Raw genomic sequence first — 11,240 nt, 5'->3', positions numbered from 1 at the left:
TATACCCGGGACGACGGAACCATGGGATCTTGATCGGGTTTATCTTCATCTTACCCACAATTGAGACTAAAAATAACTAAAAATTATTTCATCCTTAATCGAGAGTTCTCTCTTATGTAGTAAGAGAGGTAATTAACTATGAGTGCTTGCGCTCATAGGAAGTAAGAACCTCAGATCTATAAACCCTGACACTAACCTCAGGGGAAATCTGGTTAATTTCAATCTGACTTAAGGGGGAAGTGGAATCCTACGGCTGCAAAGCGGGATTGATGCATTCGTGCCATTTTTCTTGAGCCAACAGAGAGCTTCCACAGTACTCACTCGACGGGGTCGAGTTTTCTCCCACCCGGAGAGAATGATGGGGACATCGACAAGAGGTTTCGACGCGTTTATCAGAGGCGACACAGGAGATCGATAACCATGATAGAGAGTCTTTACTTTTGATGCATTTTCTGTATTAGCATTTTATGTACTAATCATGTTATTTCAATTTTTTTTTTGTTTTTGCCCTTATGGGTAGTTGGTCGCTATTGTAGCCCAAGGGGCATTTTAGTCTTTTGTTTATTTTGTCATTTTGAGGCCTATATATATGATCATTTTCTTATGTAAGAGGGTTGATTATTGATGAATGAAAAGTTATCTTGGTGATCTCTTTGTGAGTTCCAAAACTCCTCTAGATCTTTTTATGAGTTCTTGAGGAGAAAGCTCTTAGATCTTTTTGTGAGTCTAGTGGAAAGTGTGAGGTTTTTGATTCTCGATTTCCTTTTCTTCTCCACCAATTTCTCCCCCCCCCCTTCACCTCAAGAGAAGACAACCACATCCATTGGCTTGGAAAATCGACCCCCACCTCCTTGCCACCGTCCCTTGGAGCCCAAGCCGCCAGCTGCCATCCTACCACCGACCGGCCACCTTGCCACCAACCCCCTTCCATCCACCCACCACCCCTCTTTTCCTCTAGCCATCATTTTGAAATTCAAATTTCGAATTTCAAATTCTTTCCAAATTGAGAAATCCAAATTAGGAATGTTCTTTATCTTGAATCCAATTTTAAATTAAATCAAATTGTATTTAATAATTTTTCTTTCCTAATCATCATTACGCATTTGGAAACCCCCTCCCTTCCTCCCCAATCTCCTCCTCCTTGATGCCGCCGGCCCCTTAATGGGGTTTCCCATTGAATGCTCATTCAATGCCCCTCCTCCTTATTTGAAATATGAAATTGATCTCAAATAACTTTCCTTCCAATTTCACTTAAAACTGAAATTGATTTCAGTTTTCCTCCACAAACCCCTCTCCCTCTATGTCGCCGGCCCCCTTATGGCTCCCTCCCATTAATTCTCTCCTTTAAAGGAATTAATTACCACCTATTTGGATTCAAATTTTAAGAGTATTTCCCTCCCAATTAACTCAAAATCTGAGAGTAATTTCAGATTTAGAATTAATCCCCTCCACCCCAACCTAACTTAGTTTCCACCAAGAAACCTAGCCTCTCCCCTCCACCTCTCCAAGCTGGCCACCACCTCTCCTCTCTTGGGTTTTTTTGTCGTGCTCTCTCATCTCCATGCAAATCATGCATGGAGGAACCCGAATGGAACTTTGGATTTGTGCATGATGATCGAGATCAAGTCGACATCCTCCAATCGCCATTCTTTGACGTGGGCTTTGATTTCGACAATACCGTTGAAGAATACATCCACCGTATCCAATACACCTTAGTTGACGTGATCGACGAGCAAAGGTCAAAGAGACGTTGGATCATCATTGGACGTCCATCTTTCTCCACCACTTCGGCTACCTTCCCAACAACGACGTCCTCGGCTCGTCCGTCCTAGTGGTTACTTCATTTCTAGTGTGGAAGATCTTTCTCTGCTCAACCTAGATTCTTAGGGAAGAGAGTAGATCCTCAAAGGCGAACACCTCATTATTAACTTTTGGATTTGTGTTACAAGCTTTTACATTACTTCACCTTGTATTTGATTGAAAGTGTTTTGGTTAATCTTCATGCAATTCTTTGCCTAAGCAAGTGGAAGACTGAGAATTATTGTAACCTACTTTGAATTGACGCACCATTTTATAAAGGTGAAACTTCTATTAAATTCTCTTGATAATCTTGTGTAACTCCAAGCATGTATCTCATCAGATGATTAATATTGATTAGAATTGAACATACATATTGATTCTTTTGCCTTGTATTGAAAGCAATGATTAAAAAAAATGATAGAGTTTTGATTGCTAGCTGGGCTTTTATGCTCATTATGTGGTTTTAAATTATTTTTGGTAAGGAGACTGCAGCTTGAGGTTGTGTACTGATGCTATTATAGTTTTTATGTCAGATTTTGGTTTATATATTTTTGTTGCCACTGTGACTATTTATATATTGTTTTGGACTTTGGTGGTTGATTGTAATTATTAACATTAGTAATGTGAATTACATTTTTTGCATTTTATTGGTTTTCTTTAATATAATTAATTAGCTATGGATGTCCATATTGATCTTGTTGATAAATAAATGACTATTGATTTCATATTAAAAAAAAGAATAGAAATGATGTTCTTCCACTTAAATCTTGGGATGTGACAGGTTAGAACTTAAATTTTCTGATGAACTTTCTGATTCTTGTTCTTCAATAAAATAAGAGAGTTTAGCTTTTTCAGGTGTTTTTTTTTCTTCCGTTCTAGTATGAATTACATTTTCTACTCTATAATATTGTGAAATTTGGATGAACTAATACTTTTTATTTATCTTACGAAGCCATGAAGTTACAAAATGAGCTGCGATAAACAATGTACTTGTAATTTTCAGGTAGTGTCCAACATTCCTTTCAATATTAGCACTGATGTCGTGAAGCAACTTCTTCCAATGGGTGACCTGTTTTCTGAAGTTATCATTTTGCTTCAGGTTTGGCTTGCCATCTTTTATCCTATTCAGAAGCTTTTTGTCTGCTTATTCAACCAAATGAATGGTGATGCAATATATAGCTGATTAAGGGCTTCTGCAGAAGTTCCAAACAAGTGATTCAGTAATCAATAATGAAAAATGTCTATTATCGCCTTAGTTTGTTCACAAATCATGCTTGATGTTCTTGCAATATCCTTTCTGCAGCGAGCCAGAGTGTGTTTTGGCATTTTTCTTGCATTCAGTTGTTTAGAACAATAAACCATCCACATTACTATTTTGATTCAAATAACAAAACAGTTGGCATCTTGGTGTTAAAAACCATTCACTTCTTTGCTGATGCCAAATTAGAGTACCAGAATAATTAGAGAAAAAATTCCAATTTTCAACTTCTGAGAATATGGGAATAGTATTATATGCATGTAGCAACTGCTTTCTAGCAAGTGATTCTTGTTAAGAGATCTTTTATGTTATTTCTCTAGGATGAGGCAGCTTTGCGGTTGGTAGGATTCCAATTACACTCTTCAGAATATAGGCCTATTAACTTGTTTGTAAACTTCTACTCTGGTATGAATTCTTCTTTATGCATTGTTTTCCAAATTTTTATGTCTTGATGGAGCTTGCTCAGTTTGAACAGTATTATTTTCAACGTAGAAGAAAGTTCTAACCTGTTGACCTACTAATGGTGATTAATCAAGAATAGTCATCAATGATTATTTACTGCAGTTAACCAATATATAGTTATAGGGCGTATAAAGAAGTTTACAACTTCACCACAAAACCCAAAACGATGGAAAGATTATTACTGGAAAGTGCGCTTAAAGCCTTCATAGCAACATCATGACCTAAAAAATGTACTACCCTACATTTACCGATAAAAAATCATGAACACAAGGTTAATGTATAATTTATTAGCCCGCTATTAGCATTTCTTTATTACTTCCCAACTACTATGATGATGCTGCCATTGCTTGCTAAGGCAAATTAAACCTCATTCAAAGCAAGGAGAATGCTATCAAAATAAAAAAAATACAAACATAAAAACTTACTCCGTACTTAAGATGATCTTTTAATAGCCATGAAATGAATTTTTCCACTGAAAACCGGAGACTAATTAAAGAGATAATATAGTATTGAAGCTATAGAAAAGGAAGCAGGTAGTTAGGGGCAATAGTTTTGATGGAGCTAATGGTTAGTGACCCTGCTACTAATATTGCCAATGGTATTGTTTTATTATTCATTTCCAAAGTGGTGATCTAATCATGGTTTCCTTTTATTGCGGTGGGTGGCTTCAACAGGCTGTTTGTGTGCTGGAGGGATACAGCCGAGATTGCCACCTAAGTGCACTTTGACTTTTGGCTAAGGATTGGTGGTGCCCTATGATAACCTATTTATGGAAAGGAATCAGGTGGATATAGTCAAATGCTTGCAATGTTGGGGAGATGTAACCATCCTTGGGAATTATTTGAAGTTGCAGCAATGGCAAACTTCACCACTTGCTCTGAGGTGGCGCTCGCCTGACGGACAATGGATTGACAACAACCATTGATCAAGATGCCTTTAAGTTCATGGGCTGGTGTGAAGTTGCCCCTGGCTACAAAGTGTAAGAGGCTATTCCCCAATGAGGCCGAGATATACAAATCTCAAAATTTATGCTCATCAGGAATATAGGATATGAGCATTAGCAAATTGACATCATAAATTTTGATTTTATTTTAGCTATTTTCCTAGTTGCTTATGATTCTAGTATAATAAACTTGATTTTTAATTTTATTTTTTCCTTTATATTCTCATTTTTTGTTTGACTGTCACGTTTTAGCACGGGACCGATTTTATAGAGTATTTAAGTATCTAAGTTTTTTTTTTGGACGATACAAAAAAAATAGAATACCAAACACTACTATACCAAGTTTTCCTTGTGTGGGCTCCGAAAATTCAGCCCCGGCCTCCCCGCCGCGCTTTCCTTTTTATTTCGGCGAGGGAGTTTTAACTGAATAAGTTCCGAGGTAAATTTTGGAAGGCAGATGGGTTTGTAGATAAGACACTACCCAGAGATTTCGCCCTCATTTTGTGAGGACTTTATAATCTGAGTTCTGGTTTCCTATAGGCGCAAGCCCCTATAGTTAATTACCCCTCCCGATCACGAGAGAGAACTTTCGATTAAGGCTAGTCATCAATCAGATACATTATATCCATAGATGTATCTGGCATATAGTAGCAGCAAAGAGTATTGATATTGGTAGAAATTGGATTTGGAAATTGGGTTTTGATTTGGGTACTTGAGAACTGGATTTGGATTTGGGAATTTACATTGACTATTACCCATCGCCATTCCCCCTCCGTGTCGTTCCCGCGGCACTGGTGGGGGCAATTGATGACTAGACCCCGATCCCCGATCCTGGTTCCCGTGTCCGGGTCATCGTGGTCCCTGGTCTCTTAGTCACAGGAGGGTCGCCCAACCTGCCAAGAGTCCCTTTTGTCGGCACCCCTGGGTTCTTGTCGTCCACGACTATTAGACGGGTTGATGTTTGTCTAATGGACAAATCTTTGATCCACCTCTGCTACCCGAGGCTTTGTGCCCTACTGATCATATCCTATTGATTCATACTTCAAGATTTAAACGCCTAAGGAGCGTATTGGCTCTTGCCATACCCTACTCTGTGGTGCCATTTGGCGGCAAAACCACTCGGTTCAGAGGGCCCCGGTCATAACCGTTTACCTTGCAGTGCCATTCTGGCGGCGAAAACTGCCGGTAGAGACACTAATGTCTTCCTTACTGGCAAGAGATTGTTTGAAAGAGATCCTAGTGATATTTTCGACTAGCATTTTGCTCTTATGAGCTAGAGTTTATTTGAATTTGTCCACCCTGGCAGACTGTTGCGGAGGGTGTGAATTGCTTTAAGTGTGGATGTTGGATTTCATATTTTAAAATTTTTGGAATTTGAGATTTTGGAATTTTGGATTTTGTGGTGGACTTTTGGGTGGAGCTTTGGATTTATTGAAATAGACTTTGGATTTGGGAGGCATTTGGAAAACATTTGGGAACCCCTCGCAATGTTTAAAATTGCGATTTCGGTATTGAGGCGTTTTTCATTCGTGAGGCCGATAAGTCTCAAAGCGTTTGAAGCGTAAGCCTCAAAATCAAAAATTGCAATTTTTTAAATACTAATGAAGAATAATATAAAAAATAAAAACATAAGATGGAGAAGTGAAATCAAAATATCTCAATAATAAGACAACATGAATAATTCAACTCAAAATTCTATCTTTCCCAAATCACATATTCTTTTCATTAACATATAATTCCAATTCTAAAATAAATAGCAATGACACTATCACATAAGAACTCATAAATCATCAGCACTTCATCACTAAGGGTTCTTCATTTGAATCATCATTATGATGAACTGCTCTCTCCTCTTCCTCCTCTCCTATAGAGTCAATGTCGGGCATTTACTTCAAGATTTATGTAGTTTTAATATATATATACGTGAGGATAAGCCTCATGCTAGTGAGTGTGAGCGGGCCTGTAAGAGCGAGCCTCAACCAAGTTGAGGGCAGCCTCATAACAAAAAACTCGAGCGTAAGCATCGAGGCGTTTTTTTACTGGAATGGCGCCAAAAGGCGGGCTCAAGGCGAGCTTCATATTGCGCAATTTAAACCATGCCTCCGGTTTAGATATGCATTCAACACGGCCATCAACGGGGTTGTTGGGGAGCTTTCCATTTCCGGATTGAACCTTGTCGACTCTATCTATTGGTCGATAGAGGATCAGGTTTCGTAAGCTTTATGGCCCTTATTATATCTAGATTGTTGTAGACCTTAATAGATTCATAGAATATGAGAATATATGTTAAACAAATATAGTCTGGCATACACTATAATATTTGCTTATGGTTCGAACCCTGTCGACTTCTATTGAACCGTATATAAGGATCAGTTTCGAACCTGAATTCACTTGTCAACCCGCGCAGCATCCCTGGACGTCACGTTGTACAAATAACACGTTCTTCGGGCCCATGCGGGTTCTATAATATATTTTACCTCTTTTAGTGTACCTATGTGTATACATTTTATAGTGCGTAGGGGTACTTTGAAATAATGTAGACGTTCTGTCTGCTTGTACGAATGTTGCAGATCCCGAGTGGCGTGGCGTTGTAGTTGTGACGCCTTCTGTCTGCTTGACGATGTGCGGATCCGGTGCGTTGGATTTTTGATGTTGACTCCCCCTTTTCATCACCGGGGGATTCTTTCGAACTTTGGAGTCACGACTGCTGATTGGGGAGAAACTCCTTTTAGGCTTTTCGGGCGTAGTGACTTGCTATTCCGGTGTTTGTGGTACCCAACTGTCTCTTCTTAATTATAGAACCAAAAAGAGACTTTGAAACCCATGAAGTTTGTTCTAATTTGTTCAAACATTTCCCCTTTCTGCTATGGGTCCTTTTTTGTATAAGAGTCGCCCTTGTCACTCAACGCACTTGTTAGATTTGATCACCACTGTGTGGATATCCGTACTTGTGTCCACATGATATCATGTGTACTTATTCAATACAATGTGTTTATCCACAAGTATCTCATTTGCAGGGTACTGGTACTGTATTCCACTACGACTTCCTTAAGAAAATGTTTGTAAAAAGACCACATTGTCCTGCATCATATCCCACTCTCCATTCTCGGTGGCGATTTACTTGTTTGACCTCGTAGGGATTGTCGTAGGAATACTGATGTACTTGTCCCACAGTTGTTCGATGTGCTTACGAATAGGCATGTTGTTATCCAAAGTGCTCATTTCATTTGTAGGGACCTCGTATTTTTGCTATGACCTCCTAAATGTTCGTAGGAGAGCCACTGTTTCTGCACTCGAATCTCAATTCTTCAACTCAGGTGGTTGATGATTGATATTTTGTTGTAGAGAGACAGATCTTGATTGCTGGTATCTCCAGTATCCATCTCAATCAACAGGCATTATTGCTTTGTGAGTGAACCAACATTTCACTTATATTTGGGATTTTAATGAGCGACCTTCTTTCATCATTGACCTCCCGCTTGCATAATCAAACTTAATGATGATATCAGTAATCATCCATTCATTAAATTTGATTATCTAATTATGTCCAAAACGGTTCACATCCACTATGCTTGATCTAAATCAAGCCCCGATGTCCAAATTCTTCTGAAGTCCAACTCAAGTTTCTGTTGAGTCCAAATGTTGAATCATGTTTTGATGTGCGAACCAAATCCAATTTTGAGATTCAAAGTGCTATGTCCCCTGCAGTCCTTTGATTCAATTGAATGTTCAAATTACTACAAATTTGGGTTCCAATTTTGATTTTATTTCATTTGAATTTGGTCTTAATTAGTAGTCCTCTGCACGTTTTCATGAAGTCAAAGATTCACTGCCCTTCTCATTTGGTTCAAATTTTTGTTCTTTTGAGTTTCAGCAGGTCGGTACGATTTACACCGAAATTTCGGTAGCCTCCTGTAATATCAAAATCTGCTTCCAGATCCGTCCGAGTTCTGGATCTCTGGACGATCAGTGAGAATTTTGCTCCGAATTTGCCAGATTTGTTCTAGGTGTTTCCTGTAGGCATCGTCCAGGCCGATCGAGGGCATCGGCCAGCCGATTGCACTGTTCAAAATATCGGCCTGAAAATAGTTCTGGAACCGTCCAGGACATCGAAATTGTCTGATCGTCCCCGACGATCTGGGACTCGCCGGCGCCGATCTGAGTATTATAAGCTGAATCAGTCGTTTTGAAGAGAGAAATCAGAAAATAATAAAAACTATCTTTGAGGAGAGAGAAAGTGAGAAAATCTTGGAAAAGTGGATTTCGGACGACGCGAGCCGTTTTCGTCCGACGAGACTGTTCGAGATATTGCTGTACGCAAGTAAGTGCACATTCCGCCTTTCTCAATTTTCAGAAACCGTCGTGTTGGCGTATTTTCTGTCCGGATTTTATTCCGTTAGTGGTTTTCGTCCATATTTTCGATTGGTTCAGTTTTAACCGCGTAACTTTCTGTATGTTGTGACGTCCGAGTGTGCACATTTTGTTATTTCTGAAAATTTTGTGTCCGGTTATTTTGATTCGACAGTGGTTTTAGTCGACTGGATTTTTCTGTGTATGAAAATTGTCTTGGCAGTAGAATAAATGTTTGAAATGTTATTATCTATATTCTGTGCAAATTTGGTATTTTGTGATTTTCAGGAAAAATTGTGTAAATTCCGTATACTGCTGTTGTGCTGCCCGTTTTTGTCTGATTTCTGATTGTCGGATTCTTCTGATTGATATGCTATTGTATATACATAAAAGGATTATAAGGGCTGAATCCTAAGAGATTATTGTGTATGGAAATTAATGAGCTCAATATCTGAAATTTCTGAAATCAGTTCTGTTCCGATCGATGAATTCTGTCTAGTGCTATAGCACATCTGTTTTCTGTCCTGTGAGCAAAGGAGGCATAAGGGGCCAGATCCGAGGATTCTGTCAGTTATGGGAAGGAGTATAAAGCCGGAATCCGTAGAATTCCGTCAGTGTCGGATTTGCTATGAATTAAATATCTATATCTGATTTGATATGGTTCTGATTTCTTATCTGTTCTGTAACAAATCTGATCTGATTTCCGTACGATATGAATCTGATTCTGATCTTGAATTTCTGATTTCTGTAGATTCTGATTCTGTTGATTTATCTTCTGATTTGTATTCTGATTTGATCTGATCCGTACGACTCTGATTCTGATTTGATATATGTCCGTATAAGTTTGATTTGATTCGTTCTGATTCGATATACGATTCTGTTCCGATTTCTGATTGGATTTCTGTCTGATGTGTTGGTTTTGGATTCTAAGAATTTTGATTGTAGCTTTGTCGCTTTGCTGAGCTGTTGAGCTCACTTTGTTTCTGGTGGTTTTCAGGTTCTAGGAAAGGGAAGGAAGTCCAGGAATAGATTTCAGAGTCTGATCCGTAGGTATTGTTTTGTACTTTTGATTTTGTACAGTCATGACTTTTCTGTTCTGTCTTTCCTTTCTGTCTAAAAGCAATGTACTGTATTTGTAGATGATTGTTTTGAGGGAAAAGAAAAATATAGATGTTTTGTTCCGCTGCATTTGATGATTCATAGTACTCTGTGCTGTGTGTCTGTTTGAGTTGAATTATTTGGAAGATTCAGTTCCGAACCAATTCCATAATCAGATCCTGGTCAGTAAGTCAGTCTGTTCGTTCGGTCGCGACCCGGTGCGAGCGGGATCCGTCCCGGATCGGGTCGGGTCGTGACACTTCCGGTGCCTCCCCGTTTAGGGGAAAAACAGAAAACTATGCCTTTCCCACCACGCGCAATAAAGGCGTGTATGGTAGTGTCCTCTACAACACCGCGGCGTGATTTTTTGTTCTCCCCACCACGCGCAATAAAGGGCGTGTATGGGGTCTTTTGACTGTACCTGTTTAAAAGACACAATTTGCTTTCCCCCCGCTCGGGGTACTTATAAGTGACCCTGCTCGCCGTAGGTGTCGCACCGGGTCCCCATCCCACCACGCGCAATAAAGGCGTGTATAGGCGGTTTTCCTGTGCGCCACGAACGCCCGAAGTAAGAGTTTAGCGATGGCTCGCTTCGTCGTAAGCATCAGACCGGCGTCCCATCCCACGCGCAATAAAGACGTGCATAGGAGTTTTTTCCGGTCTGCTGCAAACAACGACGCGAGAATCTGAGTTTAGAGAGTTCTACCTTCGCGGCTTCGATGGTACCTGTTTAAAATGACGATTTGCTTTCCCCCGTCGATGGTACTTATGAGACCCGCTCGCCGTAGGTGCTGCACGGGGTCCCTTCCCACCATGTGCAATAAAGACATGAATAGGCGGTGTTTCCGTGCGCCACGAACCCAAAGTAGAGTTTTAGGCGATCCGTCTCGTCGTAGGCGTCGGACCGGGGTCCATCCACACACGCAGCAATAAAGGCGTGTATAGGCGGTTTTCCGGTCCGGCGCACACAACGGAAGCAAGGATCTCTGAGTTTGAAAGTTCGTATCTTCGCGGGCTTTGACGTGTGGCACGTAGATCGAAGCAGGGAGACAAGCATTTTATGCACTGTATAATTTATTAGATTAACATTAGTTAACTATAATAATAATAATTACTAAATTAATGATAATTACTAGAAAAAATGAAATAAATTAATTATGAATAAATTATTATTCATGATTAATTAAAAATCATCAATTTTTCTTTATTAATATAATTTAAAAATAATTAAATATAATTAAATAAATTAATTAAATTTAATTATCATTAATAATTAATTATCATATAATATATATATATATATATATATATATATATATATATATATTA

At 39.2% G+C, this 11,240-nt stretch overlaps 1 protein-coding gene across 5 annotated transcripts in view; it reads left to right on the top strand.

Annotated features, from left to right (window-relative positions):
- The window catches only part of LOC110113408 (ribosomal RNA small subunit methyltransferase, chloroplastic), a 38,648-nt gene that overhangs the window by 16,025 nt on the left and 11,383 nt on the right, over positions 1–11,240 (top strand). For 4 of the 5 annotated variants that reach the window (XR_003699674.1, XM_020845984.2, XM_028692125.1 and 1 more), the window contains 2 exons: positions 2,804–2,899; positions 3,379–3,463. Coding sequence is in view for 4 of the 5 variants with exons in the window: in XM_020845984.2 (XP_020701643.1) it covers positions 2,804–2,899; positions 3,379–3,463 (181 nt within the window). In the remaining variant the exon portion in view is untranslated. The remainder of the gene's footprint in view (positions 1–2,803; positions 2,900–3,378; positions 3,464–11,240) is intronic. The other variant, XM_020845985.2, reaches the window with a different exon arrangement.

Source organism: Dendrobium catenatum, unplaced genomic scaffold (genome assembly GCF_001605985.2).
Source record: "Dendrobium catenatum unplaced genomic scaffold, ASM160598v2 fragScaff_scaffold_156, whole genome shotgun sequence".
Taxonomy (NCBI): Eukaryota; Viridiplantae; Streptophyta; class Magnoliopsida; order Asparagales; family Orchidaceae; genus Dendrobium; species Dendrobium catenatum.
The sequence above is the reverse complement of the archived record's forward strand: the minus strand, read 5'-3'. Positions and strand labels throughout refer to the sequence as shown.